This window comes from Microtus oregoni, unplaced genomic scaffold (genome assembly GCF_018167655.1).
Source record: "Microtus oregoni isolate MIOR12 unplaced genomic scaffold, Mior012 000049F_ref0000343, whole genome shotgun sequence".
Taxonomy (NCBI): Eukaryota; Metazoa; Chordata; class Mammalia; order Rodentia; family Cricetidae; genus Microtus; species Microtus oregoni.
This window is the reverse complement of record NW_024543223.1, coordinates 1,738,284-1,763,443: the sequence shown is the minus strand read 5'-3', so window position 1 is coordinate 1,763,443 and position 25,160 is coordinate 1,738,284. Positions and strand designations below refer to the sequence as shown.

Genomic DNA, 25,160 nt, shown 5'->3' with positions numbered 1-25,160 from the left:
TAGTTTACCCTGAAGCAATACCTGGCTGCAGGAAGAACCACAAACTTGAGATTATCCAAGCACCACCCAAAAACAGACCATCCAAAGGAAATGCCTAACGTTCCAACCCGATGTAGATAGGACCACCTGGCAGCACACACTCACCAGGACACCCCGAGACAACTGTCAGCCAATCAGGGGTCCTGAACCTCAGAGACCCCTCACCCGCACCTTTACTACTATAAAAACCCAATTCTAACTGAGCTCAGGTCTCTCTGTTTATTCCAATCCGTTGGACATATGGAGAGACCGAGTTTGCAAACTTGCTTAAAATTTTTGCTTTTACATATGGAACTCGGTCTCCTTGTTGGCTTTTGTGGGGACTTTGCGGATTTGGGCATAACACACACAACACAGTGGCACTCATACACCTACATATACACCACACACACACACATATATACACATATACACCATGCACGCATACACATATATACACACTTATGTACCACACACATACACCATACACACATAAACACACATATACACCACACACACATTCACACATATACACAGTTATGTACCACACACACACACATATACACACATATACACTACACACACATTCACACATATACACACATATACACCACACACACATGATACAGTGGCACTCATGCACCTACATATACGCCACACACACATGCACCACACACAAAAAAACACATACATAAACACCACACAATTCACACAATAAATAAATGTAAATAGTTAATCTAATAAATATTGCCTATCCACCAATTTTAGAAGCTATTGTAGTCATTCATTCAGAGAAAAGAGGAAGCAAGTTCCTCCATGAGTGGCAGGTTTCCTCACTTGAACAGCAAGGCTGACCTGAGTGCCCACCCCATTGTCACCACAGTGGTCGTCCACAGGCAATCACAGAGACCATGGGTTCACAGGGCCCAGCACAGCCCAAATGCTCCCTGCTGAAAGACTACACTTCCCAGCTTCCCTCGCAGACTATGGAAGGCATTTCCACCCTGACAAAGGAAGGGCTGCATTCTATCTCCTGGGGGCATTTTGGCCATCTGCGTGAGTGGGTAACAGAAGTGTCCCCTCCCTGTGAGTAAACATGGTCCTGCCTAAGGTCCTACTGAGCCTCTCTTTCTGCCCACCATCTCTCTACAGCTGCCCTAAGCAATCTAACACAGCCCTTGCATTAAATCCGCTCCCAGCCTCCTCCACTGCCGTGTCAAATCTGCACATATGCATGCTTGAAGTAAGACACCTGCAGGCCACTCCCTGGGCCACTGTGCAGCGCAGAAAAATAAGGAAACAGTTTCAGGTTAGAGAGATGTCTCAGAAGTTAAAAGTAATTGCTGCTCTTTTAGAGGACCTGGGCTCGGTTCCTAGCACCCACATAAAGTCTAACAATTGCCCATCTCCAGTCCCAGAAGATGGAGCCCTTTTCTGGATGCTGAAACACCACACACATACACATCACACACACACACACACACACACTTTGAACAGACATGTAGGCAAAACACTCATACTCATAAAGTACATAAATCTTAAGAAACAGCCTAATGGCTCATCCCCAGACAACAGGTTAAAGGAACTATGGTACCTCTATACAGTGAAAAACCAAGGCAACGCTTTTATGTACTAACAGGGACACATTTAGGATAAACAGCTAAACGGAAAGGCAGGGGAGTGTTTCATTTTAGACAAGTATCTCCTGGAGAACGTGTGCAAAGTCGCCACCTCTCGTACCTCTGGTGGCCTCCAGTCAGAGACCAAGGTAGGGAGCTGGGGGCAGGAGTCCAATATGGGTTTTCCTCACGGGATTTTAGAGCTATGAGCTTATAAATCATATCCGGTAGCGTATATTTAAAAATTAGCTGGGTGGTGGTGGTGTCTTTAATCCCAGCACTCAGGAGGCAGGGGCAGGCAGATCTCTGTGAGTTCAAAGCCAACCTGGTCTACAGAGTGAGATAGCAGGGATTGTTTCACAGAGAAACCCTGTCTCTAAAAACAAAAATCAATTTAAGAATGTAAAATAGTTTAGACCGTCGGAGTTGATGTCTTGCCTGGCCAAGCTAGAAGGGGAAACCATCCTCAGTGCTCACTATGTAGTCACTGGGGAAATCGAGTCTGAGGCACAGGTACACCCTCCTGGACCCCCATCCAATACCGGGCCTGGGTTATTACAATATCTGAAACATTTATTAAAGTCCTCAAAATCATTCTTATTCAAAAGAAGGCATACATAGCCCCTGGCACTGGAAGCTTGTCTGTGCCCAGGTCAGCCATCCACAAACACCTTGGTAGAGCCCCTCCCTCACTGTGGAGGGTACACCTGACCAAGTGGGAAGGGCACATGCAGGCCTTGGGCCTTCTGAACTGGACCAGACTCCCTTGGGTTTCCTGGTCACTGCTGTTCTCAAATGCTTTTGATTCCCACTTCCTCTGGTGGGACACCATGGCACCAGTCACACACACCCTGTGCTGAGTGGGCACTACCTGGCTGAGTTTTCATCACGCAGATAGCCTTGGCCTTGGCCAGCTCCAGTCACACACACACCCCGTGCTGAGTGGGCACTACCTGACTGAGTTTTCATCACGCGGATAGCCTTGGCCTTGGCCAGCTCCAGGACGGTGATCCACTGCTGCCGGTCCACCTCGGAGCCGGCCTTGAGGTGGTAGGTCCTTGCCCCATTGCATAGCAAGATTCCACAGGAGTCCTCTGTGTCGATGTGTGCGGAGGCCAGGTTGATGGTTCCACGGCAGGTGTGGGCCATTTCACCCTGGTTTCTGTGGGATTCAAGAGAAGGTATGAGGTGAAGCTCCCGAACCCAAAACTTCCAGGCAGAAGAAACTCTTAAAGAAATCTTCATCTCCACCCCCGGAGCTGGGACATGCCCTGGGGTCACCAGCGGAAAAGAATGCCTTATTGGGACGACCTGTTTGGGTGGGTCAAGGAGGACTCTGAGGCCTGTCTGCCTACTGTGCGGAGAGGTGAAAGGGATGTAAGGTGGCATGTGACTGTGCTCTGAGCCCTCAAGCTGTGTCACTAGGAAATGGAGATCCCCAACAGGCAGAACAGGTCTGCGGCTTCAGGCCAGGATCTTCCCACTAAGTCTTGGAAGCAAAGAAGGAGATGTTGCCACTAGAGCAGAGATTGGAGGTCAGGAGCTCAAAGGGGAGGACCCGAGGGTACCTTCTGCTTTGAAGTAACCCTGGAATGGTGCTGTTCTCGAGACTGTCATTCTGTTTCACTAAGAAAGCCACAGAGCAAAGATGCTATCACTGTTGCTCAAGGCAATGACAGGGCTAATGGGATGCCACCTCATGTCAGTGACAAGACTGGGGAGCTCACAGCACCAGAGGAGAAATAGTGGGGACAAAAGACTGTATTATCTCCAGCTGGGCCTGTGTCTGAAAGCCAAGATCTAACTGTCGTGAATGAATTCACTTTAACTCACTCCCTTGGACACTTGAAGAAAATCCAGAACTGCATGGGAACCCCAGATCTCGGCTGTTACAGAGGGAAGAACAGTTGGCAAGTCTACTACTGCCAGGGGGATGAATTCACTTGGCAATTTACTGCTGTGCCCAGTATTCTGGTGATCTGCCATCTTGACTACATCTGGAGCCAACTAAAACCCAAGTGGCTGGGTACACCTGTGACAGATTTTTCTTAACTAAATCATCAGAAGTAGAAAGACCCACACTTAATCCAGATCTTTTGAGGTGAAAAGATCCACCTTTAATCTGGGCCAGACCTTCCAGCGGCCCAGATTCTAGTCCTATATAAAGGACATGGAAGAAGGAAGCTCTTGTTCTTTGCTTAAGGGAAAAGGTTATTTTGGCTCATAATGTAATCAACAGAGCTCCAGAAGTCTCTGAAGTGCTACCCTTCCAGCTCTGCTGCCCACGACACACATAGATTCTATTGGGGGCCGTGGCAGGGTGGAGGGGTCCAGCCTATGCCAGCAGTTTTCCTTGGCAGATGTCCTACGACCCTCAGGTGCTTTCTGCAAGGCACTAACCTTGCTGCAGAGTCCCTGGCCTCTGCAGCTCTCCACGATCCCCCTCAATCTTGTATCCTCCATGCCTTCATAACCAGCAACCACATGGATGCTGCCGACAAGCTCTCCCACCAACTCAGGATGTGGCCACCCTGAACCACAACTGTATCAAGTCTAAGTGTGTTGACGCTGGGAGACACTTTCTTAGGCAGTTGCTTCCAAGGAGCAGCTTAGGCTGTCTTGATTTAAATGACCTTAGACGCACCTGATGGAGTTTTGCCCCCAGACACCTTCCCTGTCCCCCTCTCCTTGTGCAGCCCAGGAAGGTTCTCGCAATTCAGATCTTTAACAGCATGGATGACATCAGCTCCAGCACGAATGCTCTCCTGTCCTAAAGTTTCCTCTGAAATAAACTGGCCCATTGTTTGCTGGTTTACTTCACTTCAGGTTCTCACAACATGGCAGAATAAAAGCAGACTCTTGGCAAGAATACGTTTATGGCCCCTAGTTAATTCTCTGAAACCTCCATCCATGTTTCTCTCAGCGCTCTTGTCTTCTAGGCTCCAATAGAATGGTCCGTCAAGCTCTGCTGACAGCATTCAAGGTCTTCCACGTTCCTCCTACAAAACATCCCCAAAGGCCCAAAAGCCAGAGGTCAGGTTCATACAGAAACGGCCTTGCTTCCAGTACCAGCTTCCATCTTAGTCTCTTCTGTGTCACTGATGAAAACACCCTGAGGAGATAATTTAAGGTTTATTTTGGCTCAGGGTTCGAGGTCCTGTCCATCATGGTGGGAAAGTTAGGGTGGCAGGGGTCTGAACCAGCTGATCACTTCACATCCACATCAGAAAGCAGAAAGCAATAGACAAACAGATGCATGCTACTGAAAGACCAGCGAACGATGCTGCCTGCTGTAACTAACATAATTATTTTCCACAGCAATTAATGCAATTAAGATGATCTTTCACAGAAATTTCCAGAGCCCTTCTCCAGGTAACCCTACATTGTGCCAAGCTGACATCAGAACAGCCATCACATCACCCAACAAATCAATCCCCTATCTGAAGACTGCTTTACCTTTCTGATTTGCTCGGCTTTGGCCACGCCCCTTAGAGAACTTGCCGGAGCAGAGCTGAAGCCAGGCCCAGCTCCCATGCTGGCACGAGAGGAAAGGTGCTCTGAGCACAGACTTGGCAGTGCTGGGGGTGTCTGTCGCAAGCCTCACATCGTGGATTTAATTTTAGGATGGAGACTGGGTGTTAAATGTTATAGTGACTAACCAATAGCACCATGCTAGGCAGACTGTTTTTGGATAAGCCAAACTTGGAAGACCAGGAAAATTCACAAGGCTTTCAGAGACCTGGAAAGGCCCCAGCATCACAATGCAGGAGAGCAGGAGAAGAGGGGAACAGGGAAGTAGGGGAACAGAGGAGTAGGGGAGCAGAGGAGTAGGGGAGCAGGGGAGTAGGGGAACAGGGGAGTAGGGGAACAGAAGAGTAGGGGAGCAGGGGAGTAGGGGAGCAGGGGAGTAGGGGAGCAGGGGAGTAGGGGAGCAGGGGAGTAGGGGAGCAGGGGAGTAGGGGAGCAGGGGAGTAGGGGAGCAGGGGAGTAGGGGAGCAGGGGAGTAGGGGAGCAGGGGAGTAGGGGAGCAGGGGAGTAGGGGAGCAGGGGAGTAGGGGAGCAGGGGAGTAGGGGAGCAGGGGAGTAGGGGAGCAGGGGAGTAGGGGAGCAGGGGAGTAGGGGAACAGGGGAGTAGGGGAACAGGGGAGTAGGGGAGCAGGGGAGTAGGGGAACAGGGGAGTAGGGGAACAGGAGAAGAGGGGAACAGGGAAGTAAGGGAGCAGGGGAGGAGGGGAATGGGAGCAGGGGAGCAGGAGAGCTGGGGAGCAGGGAAGGCAGAGAAACAGGCAAAGGCCTAATGTAAAACTGGCAGACACAATAAAGAGTTAGACTCCTTATACCCAAAAGTCAAAACAGTGAGTCCTGGACCCAATATCAGAAAAGAGAGAGGATCAACAGCTCCAGAGGTTTCTGTGGAAACACAGCAAACAAAAGTGCCTCATGCATAGTGGAGATGGAAGAAGCCAGGCCAGTTTGTGATATCAGGGTTGCACTGTAAGTTATCCACTGGGCATAGTATAGACCACAGTCCAGTATATATATCTCATATTCATATGCATATATATATATATATATATATACTGTGTATATAACAAATACCCAGCAGTCTGTGCAGGTTCAAGCAAAGGACTGTAGGAATAAATGGGTGAGAGGTAATATATTTATCAGAAGAAGCATAAACACAATTACAGACTGTGATTGTTAAGCTTGCCAAATAGCACACACCTCTGGGTGGGTCTGTGAAGGTATTTCCTGAAAGGATTAAGAAGGGTAGGCTCCCCCAGAATGAGCAGACCCTTCCCTTGGCAGCCCAGATATAAAAATAGTTGAGGGTAAACCAGAGCTGCCTTTGCCTGCCCTCCTTTACACCGTGCTGGTGAGTGCATCTATTCTGTTGCTCCTACTGCAGCTGCTATTCTCTACTGACATCCACACCCAGCTTCTTCAGCCTTCCAACATGAACTCTCCAGGGACCCTCCAGGCCTGCAGCACCAAGTCAGGACTACTGAGACATCTCGTCCTGTGGATTGAGCAGACATGGGGGCCGCAGTCTTCCTGGTGTACAGACAGACAATGTTGAACTATGCAGACCAAACTGCATATAAGCCAATCTCATAAATCCTTCCTTTGTATTACATATTCATAGGTTATCAGTCCTGTTCCTCCAGAGAACCCTGACTAATACATGGACATAGATAATCACTAATACAGTGTAGAATTCAGAATTGCATTACAAAATAGAGGAAAGTCAAGACTGGACAGGCGGTTGAAGTTCAAATGAAGCCTGGCACTTGGGTGGTAACCTTGTCACAACGTTGTCGTCCTGGGTTTGGTGAGTTACTGACACTCCTAAAAACAACCCCTCTTCTCCCACGTGAGCAGCTCTAACAAAACTCCTGGCGCCACCAACACAAACAAAAGCAGGCATGAAAGAAAAAGGGGGTTTGGGTGAGAAGAAGAGGGGCGTGGGCCAGAGGAGGGGACAGGAGGGGCAACGGAGTGACTATGATCAGAATGAATTACATACATAAAGAGAATCCACAATGAAACCCATCATTCTGCATAAATAATTATGCTAGTATAATATTTTTTAAAATTTAAAATATCAAGAACATCTGAGAAAATGAAAATAGAGATTAGCTTTTCTAGTTACCGAGCATTCAAATAAACGGAGACTTTACTCATAATAAAAAAAATTCAAGGTCTTCAATTTTTCAGTTTCTATTTTATTTGTACTATTTGGAAATCATGTAGTGGGCTATATAAATCTGGGGCTCAGGGCCTCTCAAAGTCTTGCAGCCTAGAGGAATTCCTGGCCTTGGGGTCCAGCTCTATTCTTCCTCTTCCCTCTAGATGGATCATGTTCAATCCACTCTGTGCCAGCAGCAAGGGTTTATTTTTACTTTGTTAATTACATTTGTTTTGTTTTCATTTCGGTGGCTTCTAGTGCAGTTCTGCAAGGAGCCTAGAATTCAGGAACACATCCTCAAACTCAGATCGCTGTCTGGAGTGGCGCTCCTGCTCATGGTGTTTATAAAATGCTTTGTTTCTTCCTAAAAACTCTGGTTGAGAGCCGTTAATATGTCTCATGGATGAAGGTTCCTGCTGCTAAGCCTGAAGAGCTGAGTTCAATTTCCAAGACCTACACGATGGAAGGAGAGAACCAACTCCCGCAAACTGTTGTCTGACCTCCACAAGTTCCACAGAGGACATACACAAAGAAAGAGAAAGACAGACACACACACACACACACACACACACAGATAGACACACAGAGAAAAACAGACACATTCACACAGAGAGAAGCACATACAGTAAATAAATAAATGTAACTTTTAAAAATCTAAAGGATTGTGGTTGACAACTGGGTGTGTTGACACATAGCTGTAATCCCAGCATTTGGGAGGCCTGGACAGGAGGTTTGACCATTTCAAAGCACGTCTAGGTTACCCCATGAGTTTGGGACCATCCTGAGCTACATGAGACTCTGCCTCTGACACTTAAACAACAAATACATTTTTGAAAAATCCTGGTTGACAGTAGCATAGACACTGAGAGCAACAATAAATAAATGGGACCTCTTGAAATTGAGAAGCTTCTATAAAGCAAAGGACACAGTCAATAAGATAAAAAAGCAGCCTACTGAACCACCAATGTGGCCAACTAAATCCACATTAAACCTGAGAAAGCTTGGAAAGGAATTCTAGACACTAAAAAACAAAGTTTAGTCGCATTTTTTTTGCTAGGTGGAATTTGCTTGCTAGTGGCATGCTACAGCTCCTTTAAGAGAGGTTTTCCTGACTCAGCAGTAGCAGAAAAAAAGCCACGCAGTTTTGAAATGGCAGCTTCCTAGGCCATGCTGCCAGCACGAACTCTGGCTCTTTCAGGAGACCAAGCATTTAAATGGGTTTGTGAGCAGACTGCTACAACTTGCTAAATGACAACATAGACATGCTGTGTGCCTGAAAATGGGGCTGTGAGCATGGCTCATGCTAAACAGACCTCCAATCTGCTATGCTGGACTGGGCAGAGCCAAAAGGCAAAGCAGCCTTAGAAGCACTTAGTATTTTAAGAAGGCTCCTGGACAGAAAAGAATTACAGACACACAAATAGGACAGATTCAGACATAAAAGACCTCTAAATGAGTCACAGTGTTGGATAAATGTATGTAAGCTTGGGAGAGAGAAGGAAAAGAGTACAGGGAGTTATAAAAAGAAATAAATGTGTTTTTTTTAAAGTCTTTAAAAGAGTACAGATAGAAAAGGGGAAATGGTGTGGAAGGTCCTTCTGTTTATCTGTTGCTTTTATTGGTTAATGAATAAAGAAAATTGCCTTGGTCTATAGCAAGGCAGAACTTAGCTAGGTAGGGAAAACTAAACAATCCTGGAAGAAGAAGGCAGAGTGAGGGAGAAGCCATGGAGCCTCCACCAGAAACAGACATGTTGGAACCTTGCTGGTAGGCCACGAGCCTCGTGGTAAAATATAAAAGAATGGAAATGGGTTAACTCTAGATGCAAGAGCTAGCTAGCAATATGATTAAGTGATTGGCCAAGCAGTGATTTAAATTCTGTGTGATTATTTCAGCTCTGAGCAGTCAGGAACAAACAAGGGGCCTTTTACTACAATAGCTTATGCTGGAGAGGATGTGGAGTATGTGGGAATGCAAACTTGTACAAGCACTTTGGAAATCAGTATGGTGGTTTCTCAGAAAACTGGGAATCAACCTACCTCAGGACCCAGCAATACCACTCTTGGGTATACACCCAAAAGATGCCCAATCATACTACAAAGACATTTGCTCAACTATGTTCATATCAGCATTATTTATAATAGTCAGAACCTGGAAACAACCTAGATGCCCTTCAATGGAAGAATGGATGAAGAAAGTGTGGAATATATACACATTAGAGTACTACTCAGCGGTAAAAAAAAAAACAATGGCATCTTGAATTGTGCATGCAAATGGATGGAACTAGAAAACACCATCCTGAGTGAGGTAACCCAGACCCAAAAAGATGAATATAGTATGTACTCACTCATAAGTGGATACCAGCTATAAACAACAGATATGAGCCTATAGTTCATGATCCTAGAGAAGCTAAGTAACACGGTGAACCCTAAGAAAAACATATATAGAGCTTTGGCGGCATAGCGCCTCCCTGCTCAGCCTGCTCGGGCGCTGGGACCGAACCCGAATTGGGAGGGCAAAGGGGAGGGTGGTAGCTCCTTTGTCCCCATAGCCTGCCTGCAGCAAGCAGGGTGGGCCCTTTGTTTGCGAGCTAACCAAGTAGCAAGGAGATCCTATCTGGACACCAGGAGAAACATCACTGGGGAGTGACATCACTGTGAAGGTACATCAGTGGGCAAGAAGACCTGATCCTGTAAAAGAAGATCCATAGGGGAGTATTGGGAGGAAGAGATGGGCAGACGCCAATGCAAGAATTCACCCAACAATCTGAAAAACAACACGAAACCACCAGAAACCAGCGACCTCACAACAGGAGGACATGAACACCTTAATCAAGAAGAAGTAGAAAAAACTGACTTCATGAAAGTGATTAACACCCTTAAACAGCATATAAAAAACGCCCTTATAGAAATGGATGAGAAGTATAACAGAAAGTTCAAGGACTTGAGTAAATCAGTGAATGATACCCTAGGAAACCAAGGAAAAACAATCAAGCAGATAATGGAAACAGTTCATGACTTGAAAACTGAAATGGAGGCAAAGAAGAGAACACAAACAGAGGGCCGGCTGGACATGGAAAATCTAGGTAAACGAATAGAGACTACAGAAACAAGCATAACAAGCAGAATATAAGAGATAGAAGAAAGAATCTCAGATTCTGAGGATAACATAGAGAAAATAAATGCACTGATCAAAGAAAACAGCAAGTCCAACAAACTCTCATCACAAAACATTCAGGAAATATGGGACACAATAAAAAGACCAAACCTAAGAATAATTGGAGTAGAAGAAGGAGAAGAAGTGCAGCTCAACGGTCCAGAAAATATACTTAATAAAATTATAGAAGAAAACTTTCCCAACCTGAAGAAGATGTACCTATGAAGGTTCAAGAAGCATACAGAACACCAAATAGGCTGGATCAAAAAAAAAAATCCCCTCGCCATATAATAATCAAAACACAAAATATACAGAATAAAGAAAGAATATTAAGAGCCACAAAGGAAAAAGGCCAAGTTACTTATAAAGGTAAACCTATCAGACTTACACCTGACTTCTCTATGGAAACCATGAAAGCCAGAAGGTCCTGGATAGATGTTTTACTCCAAAAACTAAGAGACCATGGATGCAAGCCCAGACTACTATATCCAGCCAAGCTTTCGTTCACTATAAATGGAGAAAACAAAATTTTCCAGGATAAAAACAAATTTAAACAATATGTAGCCACAAATCCAGCCTTACAGAAAATAATAGAAGGAAAATCACTAACCAAGGAGCCCAACAATGACCACAATAACTCAGACATCTACAGACCCTTCACCAGCACAACTCAAAGAAGGGAAACACACTAACCCTACTACTAAAAAAGTGACCGGAGTTAACAACCACTGGTCATTAATATCACTTAATATCAATGGGCTCAACTCACCTATAAAAAGGCACAGGCTAAGAGATTGGATACGAAAACAGGATCCAACATTCTGCTGTCTACAAGAAACACACCTCAACCACAAAGACAGGCACCTACTCAGAGTAAAGGGCTGGGAAAAGGCTTATCAAGCAAATGGACCTAAGAAACAAGCAGGTGTGGCCATACTAATTTCTAACAAAGTTGACTTCAAACTTAAATCAATCAGAAGAGATGGAGAGGGACATTTTATACTCATAACAGGAACAATTCATCAGGAAGAAGTCTCAATCCTGAATATCTATGCCCCTAATATAAAAGTACCCACGTACGTAAAAGAAACATTACTAAAACTCAAGGCAGCCATCAAACCGCACACACTAATAGTAGGAGACTTCAACACTCCTCTCTCACCAATGGACAGGTCAATCAGACTGAAACCTAACAGAGAAATTAGAGAATTAATGGAGGTAATGAAGCAAATGGACTTAACAGACATCTATAGATTATTCCACCCAAAGAGGAAAGAATATACCTTCTTCTCTGCAGCTCATGGAACCTTCTCGAAAATTGACCACATACTCGGTAACAAAGCTAACTTACACAGTTACAAAAAAATATTAGTAACCACCTGTGCCTTATCAGATCACCATGGATTAAAGTTAGAATTCAACAACAATGCTACCCCCAGAAAGCCTACAAACTAATGGAAACTGAACAGTCAACTACTGAACCATACCTGGATTAAGGAAGAAATAAAGAAAGAAATTAAAGTCTTCTTTGAATTCAATGAAAATAAAGAAACAACATACTCGAACTTATGGGACACTATGAAAGCAGTCCTAAGAGGAAAGTTCATAGCACTAAGTGCACACCTAAAGAAAACAGAGAAAGCACATATTGGAGACTTAACAGCCCACCTGAAAGCTCTAGAAAAAAAAGAAGCAGACTCACCTAGGAGGAGTAGAAGACTGGAAATAATCAAACTGAGGGCTGAAATCAACAAAATAGAAACACAGAAAACAATCCAAAGAATCAATGAAACAAAAAGCTGGTTCCTGGAGAAAATCAACAAGATTGATAAACCCCTATCCAAACTAATCAAACGACAGAGAGAGAACACGCAAATTAATAAGATCAGAAATGAAAAGGGGGACATAACCACAGACACAGAGGAAATTCAGAGAGTCATTAGATCTTACTACAAAAGCCTGTATGCCACAAAACTGGAAAATGTAAAAGAAATGGACACTTTTTTAGATAAATACCATTTACCAAAATTAAACCAGGACCAGGTGAACAATCTAAACAGACCTGTCAGTCGCGAAGAATTAGAAGCCGTTATCAAAAACCTCCCTACCAAAAAAAACCCAGGACCAGATGGTTTCAATGCGGAATTCTACCAGAACTTCCAAGAAGACCTAATACCTATACTCCTTAATGTATTCCACAATATAGAATCAGAAGGGTCATTACCAAATTCCTTTTATGAAGCTACAGTTACTCTGATACCAACCACACAAAGACTCAAACAGGAAAGAGAATTACAGGCCAATCTCACTCATGAATATCGACGCAAAAATCCTCAACAAAATACTGGCAAACCGAATCCAAGAACACATCCGAAAAATTATCCATTATGATCAAGTAGGCTTCATTCCTGAGATGCAGGGCTGGTTCAACATACGAAAATCTATCAATGTAATCCAGCATATAAATAAACTGAAAGAAAAAAACCATATGATCATTTCATTAGATGCTGAAAAAGCATTTGACAAAATTCAACATCCATTTATGTTAAAAGTCTTGGAGAGATTAGGGATACAAGGGTCATACCTAAATATAATAAAAGCTATATACAGCAAGCCGACAGCTAACATCAAATTAAACGGAGAGAAACTCAAAGCCATCCCACTTAACTCAGGAACACGACAAGGCTGTCCACTCTCGCCATACCTCTTCAATATAGTGCTTGAAGTTCTAGCAATAGCAATAAGACAACATAATGGGATCAAGGGGATTCAAATTGGAAAGGAAGAAGTTAAACTTTCGTTATTTGCAGATGATATGATAGTGTACATAAGCGACCCCCAAAACTCCACCAAAGAACTTTTACAGCTGATAAACAGCTTTAGTAATGTGGCAGGATACAAGATCAACTCCAAAAAATCAGTCGCCCTCTTATACACAAAGGATATGGAAGCAGAGAGGGAAATCAGAGAAGCTTCACCATTCATGATAGCCACAAACAGCATAAAATATCTTGGGGTAAATCTAACCAAGGAAGTGAAAGATCTATTTGATAAGAACTTTAAGGCATTGAAGAAAGAAATTGAAGAGGATACCAAAAAATGGATGGACCTCCCTTGCTCTTGGATTGGGAGGATCAACATAGTAAAAATGGCAATTCTACCAAAGGCAATTTATAGATTCAATGCAATCCCCATTAAGATCCCATCAAAATTCTTCACAGATCTGGAAAGGACAATAATCAACTTTATTTGGAAAAACAAAAAACCCAGGATAGCCAAAACAATCCTATACAATAAAGGATCTTCTGGAGGCATTGCCATCCCTGACTTCAAACTCTATTACAGAGCTACAGTGATGAAAACAGTGTGGTACTGGCATAAAAACAGAGAAGTCGACCAATGGAATCATATAGAAGACCCGGATTTTATCCCACAAACCTATGAACACCTCATTTTCGATAAAGGAGCTAAAAGTATACAATGGAAGAAAGAAAGCATCTTCAACAAATGCTGCTGGCACAACTGGATGTCAACCTGTAGAAGAATGAAAATAGACCCATATCTATCACCGTGCACAAAACTCAAGTCCAAATGGATTAAAGACCTCAATCAATATCAGCCCGAACACACTGAACCTGATAGAAGAGAAAATACCCTACAACAGATGGGCACAGGAGATCGCTTCCTATGTATAACCCCAGAAGCACAGACATTAAGGGCAACATTGAATAAATGGGACCTACTTAAACTGAGAAGCTTCTGTAAAGCAAAGGACACTGTCACTAAGACACAAAGACAACCTACTGACTGGGAGAAGATCTTCACCAACCCCACAACAGACAAAGGTCTGATCTCCAAAATATATAGAGAACTCAAGAAACTAGACTTTAAAATGCTAATTAACCCAATTAAAAAATGGGGCACTGAACTGAACAGAGAATTCTCAACAGAAGAAGTTCAAATGGCCAAAAGACACTTAAGGTCGTGCTTAACTTCCTTAGCGATCAGGGAAATGCAAATCAAAACAACTTTGAGATATCATCTTACACCTGTCAGAATGGCTAAAGTCAAAAACACCAAGGATAGCCTTTGCTGGAGAGGCTGTGGAGGAAGGGGTACCCTCATCCATTGCTGGTGGGAATGCAAACTTGTGCAACCACTTTGGAAAGCAGTGTGGCGGTTTCTCAGGAAATTCGGGATCAACCTACCCCTGGACCCAGCAATACCACTCCTGGGAATATACCCAAGAGATGCTCTATCATATGACAAAAGCATTTGTTCAATTATGTTCATAGCAGTATTATTTGTAATAGCCAGAACCTGGAAACAACCTAGATGCCCTTCAATGGAAGAATGGATGAAGAAAGTATGGAATATATACACACTAGAGTACTACGCTGCGGTAAAAAACAATGACTTCTCGAATTTTGCATGCAAATGGATGGAAATAGAAAACACTATCCTGAGTGAGGTGTCCCAGACCCAAAACGATGAACATGGGATGTACTCACTCATAATTGGTTTCTAGCCATAAATAAGGGTCACGGAGTCTACAATAGGTGAACCTAAAGAAGCTAAGTAAGAAGGTGAACCCAAGGAAAAACATATAGTTATCCTCTTGGCTAAGGGAAGTAGACAAAATTGCCGGGGAGAAAATTGGGATCTTGGGGGTGGGGTGGGATGGGGGTAAGGGGAGATGGGGAGAGAAAAGGTAGAAGGGAAGGAGGGGGGACTTGGGGAAACAGGAGGATTGGGATAAAGGAAGGGTGGATAGGGGAGCACGGAACCACAATTCTTAGTTAAGGGAGCCACTTTAGGGTGGGCAAGAGACTTGACCCTGGAGGGGCTCCCAGGTGCCCAAGCTGAGGTTCCCAGTTAGTTCCTTGGGCAGCTGAGGATAGGGAATCTGAAATGACCCTATCCTAGAGCAAAATACTGACGAATATCTTGCATATCATCATAGAACCTTCATCTGGTGATGGATGGAGATAGAGACAGAGACCCACACTGGAGCACTGGACTGAGCTCCCAAGGTCCCAGTGAGGAGCAGAAGGAGGGAGAACATGAGCAAAGAAGTCGGGACCACGAGGAGTGCACCCACCCACTGAGACAGTGGAGCCGATCTACTGGGAGCTCACCAAGGCCAGCTGGACTGTGACCGAAAAAGCATGGGATAAAACCGGACTCTCTGAACATGGCGAACAATGAGGGCTGATGAGAAGCCAAGGGCAATGGCACGGGGTTTTGATCCTACTTAATGTGCTGGCTTTGTGGGAGCCTAGCCAGTTTGGATGTTCACCTTCCTAGATATGGACGGAGTGGGGAGGACCTAGGACTTACCACAGGGCAGGGAACCCGGACTGCTCTTTGGACTGGAGAGGGAGGGGGAGAGGAGTGGGGGGAGGGGGAGAAGGGTGGGAGGAGGGGGAGAAGAGGAGGAGGAGGGGGAGAAGGGGGAGGAGGGGGAAGGAAATGGGAGGCTGGGAGGATGTGGAAACTTGTTTTTTTTTCTTTCTCCTTTTCTCAATAAAAAAAATGAAAAAAAAAACATATATAGATCCACCTGGAAAGTCGAAATAGACAAGATCACCTGACAAAATTGGGAACATGGAGGTTGGGGGAGAAGGGAGGGTAAAAAGGGAAGAGGAGAGGAGAAGAAGAGGCGAGAGGAGAATATGAGGGAATGGCCAATCACTTAATCATATTGCTAGCTAGCTCTTACATCTAGAGTTAATCCATTTCCATTCTTTTATATTTTACCACGAGGCTCGTGGCCTACCAGCAAAGTTCAACATGTCTGTTTCTGGTGGAGGCTCCATGGCTTCTCCCTCACTCTGCCTTCTTCTCCCAGGATTCTGTTTAGTTTTCCCCAGTTGAGATGGAGGAAGGACAGAGATGAGAGCAAGGAAAGAGATATCTTGATTGAGGGAGCCATTATGGGGTTAGCAAGAAACCTGGCTCTAGAGATATTCCCAGGAACCCACAAATATGACCCCAGCTAAGACCCTAAACAATAGAAGAGAGGGTGCCCAAACTGGCCTTGCCCTGTAGTCAGACTGATGGATATCTTAAATATCACCACAGAACCTTCATCCAGCAGCTGGTGGAAATAGAGGCAGAGACTGGCACTGGAGCACTGAACTGAGCTCCCAAAGTCCAGTCGAAGAGAGGAGTGAGAATATAAGCAAAGAGGTCAAGACCATGATGGTGACACCCACTAAAATAGCTTACCTGAGCTAATGGGAGCTCACCAACTATAGCCGAACAGGTGAGGAACAAGCATAGGACCAAACTAGTCCCTCTGAATGTGGTTGACAGTTGCATGGCTGGGGCAGACTGAGGGGCCACTGACAGTGGCACCAGGATTTATCCCTACTGCTTGTACTGGCTTTTTGGGAACCTATTCTCTTTGGTTGGATACCTTGCTCAGTCTAGATATAGTAGGGAGGGCCTTGGACCTTCACCAAAGCAATGTGCCTTACCCTCTCTGAGGAGTGGATAGGGGTGACCTGGGGGGGGTGGGGGCGGGGAGGGAGTGGGAACTTGGATTAGTATGTATAATGAAAAAAGATAGTTTTCTTTTTTTAAAAAAAATAAAGATAATTTCAATCAAGCAGCCAAAAAAAAAAAAAAAAAAGGCCTGGTTGAGATAACGCTAAGAGGATGAAGAACATTCCAGAGTCTCTCAAAAGTCTGGACAGTGAAATGATGCTCCGCAGCCTGCTGGGACCTGCCAGCCTTTTAGCAATTCCCTTCCTTTGGCTGAGGGTTCATGGAGGTGTGAAACAGCCCAGAGCCATCGCTCTTATGGACAGCTGCCATGGCCTCGCTCCCACTGGCCATGGCATGGCCACCCAGTCACGTCAGAACATTCAGGGACACTCACGATGAGGGGACTGTGTACCTTTAATGGGGAGCTCGTGTCGAGGCTTCAGTTTGCCATCTAATAAATTCAGAGCAAGCAGAGGCAAAGTATCAGCAGGTGACATAACTGTAAGACAACCTACTGTGGCCATCACCTACTATGTGCCCTTTGGTGACTCAAAGCCGAACAACCATCAGCAGTGACCCCGTGAGGACAGCAGCTGTCGGAACTCCGAAGCCTGTAACAGCCAATGCGGCATGGCGACCACCTGAGGTTAGTGTATTAGTGACTTCTCTTGGCGTTATCAGAGCAGCCAAGATAAACTTGATGGAAGAAAACTGTGTCCCATTCATGTCGAACTGTCCGAACTGTCAGTCCATCATGGAAGATGGCATCAGAGAGGAGGACACACACACACACACACCAAGCAAGTATATTCGTCCCTGTTCCTCACACAGAGGCTGGACAGCTCCATGGAGGACCAACAGGACAGAGCCACTAGTTTATTAGTTTGGCCCTTGGGGATTCACAGAGATTCACAGATTTGCCTCCCCCCAGCCTGCAGGTCTATTCCCCCAAAGCCGTCAGAGCTGTGTGGTCAGCAACTCTAATTGCCACATGGTGCCAGCAAAGAGAAGCCTCCACATATGTTTGCTCCAGAAAGGGGAGTGTCACTGTGAGGCCTGACCCAGTTCATTTTGCCTGGCCTCATTTTTGTCACTTAAAGTTTCCCTCAGGAGATGCTAAAAAAGGCCCCACTATAAGGACACTCTCTCTCTCTCTCTCTCTCTCTCTCTCTCTCTCTATATATATATATATATATATATATATATATATATATATATTAATGAAAGTGCAAAAGGAGGCTTGCAAGGCAGTCTCCTCCTCCTCCTGAAGCTCACCAACTGAAATTAGCACCCTTGAAGTGGGCAGCAGACATTGTTAGCATGTATTTGTCATATCCCTCGTGACCTGTTAGAATCAGCCCCACTGTACAGAAAGGGAAGAGCTCAGGGAAAGATAAATCTACTTCTGGCCTGTAGAACTGGTCGACCACAGAGCCAGAGCAAGCATCAGGGAACATGATAACTCGTCTTTGCTATCAACGAGCTCAATTTAGAATCATCTGGGAGGCTGGTGAGACACACCTCTGGGTGTGGCCCTGAGGGACGCCCACCCTGAAGGTGCACAGGCTAGGGGCCAAGATGGATTAAAAGGGGGGAAACAGAGAAGACTAGCCAAGTGTTGGCATTCCCCTTTCTCCCCTTCCTGGTGAACTTCTCTCCTCTACCACATCCTCACCACTGTGATGCTCTGCCCAAGCAGATGGGACCAAATGACCAAGGGCTAAACCCTCCAAAATAAGGCGTGTTTGTCACAGAGATAAGAAAGCTGAAGAATACACACTTTTTGGTCATTGGGACATGCCTCTTTTGATGGAGAATACTGGAGTAGGTACTCAGAATAATGTGTTGTTTTATCTGGTGATAATCTGTATCTACTACCTGCAAGCTAATCCCAAGCCCCGTAAGACACAGCCTGTCTGGTCCCCACCTGGCTCGGGGAGAGCTTCAGACAGTACGAGGAGGGCTGAGTGAATCCATGCTGGAGCATATACAATCGGTGGACTGGATTGAGGACACCTCACTCCACAGCATCAGCACCAATCACTGAACAATCATCAGACCCACCGTCGTGTTTCCACCAACATGGTGGAGCACCACTATGGCCTGGCCACGGCTCAGCACTTCCTGGGTTCAGGTTGAAAGCCTGCTACAGACCGTCAGGCAAATGTTTCAGCTGCCCAGTGTTCACCGGGATGTCTTGCCAAGTAGAAAGTTAGCGAGCAGCATGTTGTTGTTTGTTTGTTTGCTTCCCAACGCAAAAAGATGAGCCCGCAATGCTTTCCACAGTACTATACTCTGGGTTGAGCCTCCGCCCTGGGCTTCAACAGGCAGAACCCGCATGCTGTCACTCAGATCCATTCTCACTGCCCGCACAGGCCATGGCAACCTCCCCTAGAAGCAGCCACAGCTTCTCCATCTATCTGTGTACCAACCCCAGTGCCTGTCCCAGACAATTCCTGTCTGAACCCCGTTCTCTAAACGTTCTAAGCCTAGTGAGCATTCTGTCACTGAGCTACACCCGCAGTCCCGCCCTACACTACTTCCTGTCTTTCATTAGACCCCACTCCCTGACATCTTGAGTTCTTCTTGAGCTTGCTCTTCCTCCCTGATCGCTGCTCCTGCACTCACACAGCCTCCCAGTTTCCTGGCTGTGCCTGCCCTGTGTACATGCTGTTCCTTCTACCTGCATGCTGTTCACTCTACCTGCATGCTGTTCCCTTTACCTGCATGCTGTTCCCTTTACCTGCATGCTGTTGTTCCTTTACCTGCATGCTGTTCCCTTTACCTGCATGCTGTTCCCTTTACCTGCATGCTGTTCCCTCTACCTGCATGCTCTTCTCCCACCCTGTATGTTGCCCCTCTGCCTGTGTATAGCCCTCTACCTAGACACTTCCCTCCCATAGCGCAGGCCTCTTTCAGCAGCCCCTGGAACTGTCACTTCACCAAAGCAACTCCCATCACAGCTAAACCTGGATCACATTCTAATTCTATAAAGTTCTGTGGGAGAGTCAACCCATTTGTTTAATTAATGGTGAATAAAGGATCATGTAGGGTCTTTTTTTTTTTTTGATGCATTAGCTATATCATTAGGTAATCAAACGGCCGATAAGCGGAAGACAAGTTTACACATTTATCCCGCTAAGCACTGTGGACCTGAGAAATGGCTCAGCAGTGGAGAGGCTGCTCTTCCAGAGCACCTGGGCTCCATTCCCAGCACTCACAACCACCTGTAACTCCAGCTCCAAGGAATCCGATGCCCTCTCTGGCTTCCAGAGGCACCAGGCACACATGCAGTGCACAGACACACACACAGGCAAAACATCCACACACATAAAACAGTAATAATAATAACATAAAGATTTAAAGATTCCCTCAAGCAATGCTGGGCATTTGAAGATTAAAATACATTAAAAAAAAAACTTGAACTCTATGGGCTCATACTGATACATATAAATAAATTAACAGATGAATAAATACATAATGAAGGATATAGGACAATGCCTACTAAGAAATGTGGAGATGATAGTGTTAACTGAAAAATCACATATTGGCAGTCATCAAAGCAACAGCTGATGGGGCATAAATCATCAAAGGATCCTAATACCAGTGGATGAAAGTTTGTCAAGGAACAGGAGTTAATGTTCTCCATTAACTCCAGTTAATGTCCAGCACTGGTGTGAATGGTCTCCTGTTAATTCTCCAGTTAAAGTCCAGCATCGGTGTGAACTGACTCCTGTTAATCCTCCAGTTAATGTCTAGCACTAGTGTGAATTGACTCCTGTTAATCCTCCAGTTAATGTCCAGCACTGGTGTGAACTGACTCCTGTTAATCCTCCAGTTAATGTCCAGCACTAGTGTGAATTGACTCCTGTTAATTCTCCAGTTAAAGTCCAGCATCGGTGTGAACTGACTCCTGTTAATCCTCCAGTTAATGTCCAGCACTAGTGTGAATTGACTCCTGTTAATTCTCCAGTTAAAGTCCAGCATCGGTGTGAACTGACTCCTGTTAATTCTCCAGTTAAAGTTCAGCATTGGTGTGAACTGACTCCTGTTAATTCTCCAGTTAATGTCCAGCATCGGTGTGAACTGACTCCTGTTAATCCTCCTCCAGTTAATGTCCAGCATTGGTGTGAACTGACTCCTGTTAATCCTACAGGAAATGCCCAGCATCAATGTGTCTTCCTATAAAAACACCTACTGGCTGGAGCAATGGCTCAGCAGTTAAGAACACATAATGCTCTTTCAGAGGGCCCAAGTTTGACTCCCAGCACCCACAGGGCACACAGCTGCCTATAACTCCAGCTGCACTGCATCTAACACCTCTGGCCTCAGCGGGCACTCATACACATCTGGTGCACACACAGACATATAATTGGTTTAAAAAAATCTTTTAAAAAACACTAATTACTTAGCAATTAAAAAAATCACAAAATTCATTAAGTCTGCAGTGGAGAAATCTGGCAAACACCACCCTGGCCAAATAATAAAAGCTAATAATAGAACGAGAAACCAGCGTCACATGCTTCCTCACAGGGTGTACTGAGGAGGATCCAGCGCTGTGTTCTGCAGTGCTTCTGCCAAAAACACAGGACCTAAATCTAAATACGCAGAAATGGTAAGAGACCCCACAGTCAAGCATTCTGCAGCTACTGTCGTGTATTTACCACAGATGTTAAAATCATGAATAATGGGGAAACAGAAAAAATGGATCTGTTTGAAATTAACGTGCATGGTACAGCCCTGCACTGGATTCTGTGCCCACAGGACCCTGGGGCAGATGGCACATAAAGTCAGCCTGTGCGTTCCTGGCAGCATTGTGTCATGGCTTGTGCTGAGGAGCGGGGAGAGTGTCCCTGCTTTAAGAAATATTCACGGAAGGAGTTAATGATAAGATACGGCCGCATGGGCCAGAATCCCAGCCCTCAGGAGGCTGAGGTAGGAGGATCATAAATTCAAGGCCAGTAAGGACTTCACAGTAGGAACTTGTCAAAAAAAAAAGGGGGGAAGAGGAAAGGATAATGGACCTCATTATAATTACTCTTAAAAGACAATGCATACAAATATAGCATAAATATAAGGCAAACAGCAAATTGGCCATTTGGAAACTGAGTGAAGGGCACAGGAGTTTCTCAAACTATTTCTGTAACTTTCCTCCAAATTTAAAATTATATCAACATTAAAAGTATCTTCCACTATTCTGGCTTGTTCATTTTTAGATAATTTTATTTTATTATTTTTTTAGATGCCTGTTTATATCTTACTGAGAGAAAGAAACGGTGGGTGGGAGGTGGAGAGGATCTGGGAGGAGTCGGGGGAAGGAAAACCATGATCAAGATGTATGGTATTAAAAAATCTATTTTCAACTTCAAAAGGTTATCCTTTACAAACCTGAAGATAAGCATCGATGAATTGCAAGTGTGTGGACCTTATTAGAAATTGTAATGAACTGGGGGCTTGGGAGGTGGCTCAGCCATTCCACTGTGCTGCAGAGAAATGGGGACTGGAGAGCTGATCCCAGGACTCACACAATTCCAGCTTCACAGAGGCAGATGGGGCATCTCCTGAGCACACTGGTCGCCAAGGCTGGCTACATCAGAGAGGCCCTGCCCAAACAATACAGTAGAAGAGTGATCAAGGCTGGCTCCTGACATCAGCTATCGCATGCATGTGCACACCCCCCACAAATTACATGTGTGTGCACACACATGCAAACGTGCATACATGCACCCCCACCACATACCCATGTGCACACATAAAAAATGGAAAAAAGTAAAAAAATTAAAATCCATAGTGAAATGCTGGTGTTAACGGGATATGTGCTAACATTATAGAATCACTGTTATCTGTTAGACATAAAGCGCACACATACACCATGCACACATGGGGCTGGTGAGGATGGCTCAGTAGGGAAAAGCACTTGCCACGGAGCCTACCAACCTGAGTTCAGTCCCTGGAGCAAAGGTGGAGGGGAGAACCCACACTCCCAAAAGTTGTCCTCTGATGTCTAAGTGTCCCCCACCCCCACAAACAAAGAAAATAATTTAAAATCAAAAATAAGTAAAGAGATACATATGGAACTCTCTATCAACAAAAGTTAAAGCTGTCTGAGATTTGCTTCAAAACACATGGGGCGTGGATGTCACAGCTTGGGACCACAGGTGAGACCTGCTGGCCGTGGGTAATGGGAACAGGGATTCATTATATAATACATCCACGTTTATATACCGAATCCAGAGTGAGAATCACATTTTAAATCTTCCCTACAGGAAGAACTGTGGTGAGGAGTGACTCTGGTGGCAACGGGGCCTCCTGAGTCCCAGGGTGGGAACGAGGCTGCGCACTAAGCATCTAAGGACGAGAAATAAGGTGACAGCGAGGTCCCCAGGGCACGGCGCTGGTTCTATTTTGAGAGCAGCCGTGGGCCTGTGACTCTGGGCTCTCCTACACGGAACATTTCAGGATACTTGAGCAGATTTTCTTTTTTTAAGTTATCATATAACCCTGGCGGCAGCTGCCACCGCCTCCAGGGTGCCCTGAAGCTCTGCTCCTTCTCGTGTCCTTTCTGTAAGACTCAAGCAGCGTGAAAACAGACCAGAGAAGAAACACACTAAGCAAAGAAAGTGAAAAAAAAAAAATCAGTTACCCAGCCATAGAAGGGTGGAAATACCACAAATCAGAGATCAATCAAGGCCGGGCAGTGGTGGCGCACACCTTTAATCCCAGCACTCAGGAGGCAGAGGCAAGTGAATCTCTGAGTTGGAGGCCAGCCTGGTCTACAGAGTGAGTTCCAGGACAATCAGAGCTACACAGAGAAACCCTGTCTTGGGGAGGGGAGAGGAGGACGGATACACAGAGATCAATCGAGGAAATGCGTAATTCCAAATTTAACACACCAAGGCCAATCACATTTAAATGTACAAATTACAGCATGAATTATGGATAATTTATTCAGGAATTTGCACACATGCACATACGCACACATACCTGCAGCCTACAGTACCACAGGCACTGACATTAACATTAGCTACAGTAATCTAATGTGACTCCCACAGGGCTTTAATAAACACAAATGAAAACTGAAAACACGGGAGCAGCTGTAGAAGCATAGGCCCCACAAGGGAGAGCAGGTACAGCGTGCATTTGAAACCATCCGCACCCAGTCAGCATGGCATTTCTGGAGGGCTGCGCAGACCCAGGATAGGCCCTGCGCCTGGAGCGGTCACTGTCTCGGGTTCCCATGACACTGAACACCTGTGGGTAAACGCCCACCTCTCTCTCCACCGGGTGGACTGAATGAGGGAAGAACAGGAAAGCCTGCCCGAGAGAAGGGCCTCCCCATGACAGGATCCCTCAACTCCAATAGGACAGTGTACCGTCTGGCCACTCCCCCAGAGAAGACTGACTGTGCCTGCCTCACCCTTCATCACTCTTCCAGACTGTGGCAGCCAAGAGGAATGAGGGTGGTGGCGGGGCGCCCTCCAGACAGGTGTTCATTTCTAACAACACCCCGGTATTCTGAAGCACCCCTCATTTCTAGCAACGCCCCAGCTCTCCAAAGCACCCTTTCACTCAGAAACAGTTCACCAAACACAAATTCCTAGTTCTGGGGCAGGGTGCTTTTGTCTTTTCAATCTACAAAGTAGGGTTGTTCACAGATGAGAGGAGGCTACGGAGGTTTGGGGTCATCCTTTCTCCCTGAGCCTTGAAGGACTCTGGAGTGACCAGGAGGGTACTCACACACTGGGTAAGCACCTCATGGACACTCGAGCAGTCCTTTGGCAACCACAGGACAAGACCGGAGGCCTCCTGTCAGTCATCCACACGCTCAGCCAGTCATGTAAGTCACTGCCTTTAGAAGTGGGGCCTCTTCCAAGGGCCAGGCTTCAGCGGGGCCATGCAGATCTGAGTGGCCTGTTCTGCTACCTGATGCCATGGTGACGTCTGGGTCAAAGCTACACCTGAGGGCCAAGTCTGGGTCCATGGCCCGACTGCAGTCAAGGTCTGTATTGCTGTTTGAGGGTTATGTTACCATTGATGGCCATGCTGGTGCCCGAGGGCCATGCTGTGACAGGGACTCTGCTGACTCCAGTGGCCGGCACTGCCACCTGGGGCAATGGTGACATCCAGACCCAGCTGCTGCTGAAGAGTATTTTCTGGGACTGTGGTCCTACCACACCCAGGGGCTG

At 45.6% G+C, this 25,160-nt stretch overlaps 1 protein-coding gene across 4 annotated transcripts in view; it reads right to left on the bottom strand.

The window, feature by feature from the left end:
* The window catches only part of LOC121436407 (oxysterol-binding protein 2), a 170,557-nt gene that overhangs the window by 123,192 nt on the left and 22,205 nt on the right, over positions 1-25,160 (bottom strand). For all 4 annotated transcript variants that reach the window (XM_041636269.1, XM_041636266.1, XM_041636267.1 and 1 more), the window contains exon 2: positions 2,591-2,799. In XM_041636269.1, coding sequence (XP_041492203.1) covers positions 2,591-2,799 — 209 coding nt within the window. The remainder of the gene's footprint in view (positions 1-2,590; positions 2,800-25,160) is intronic.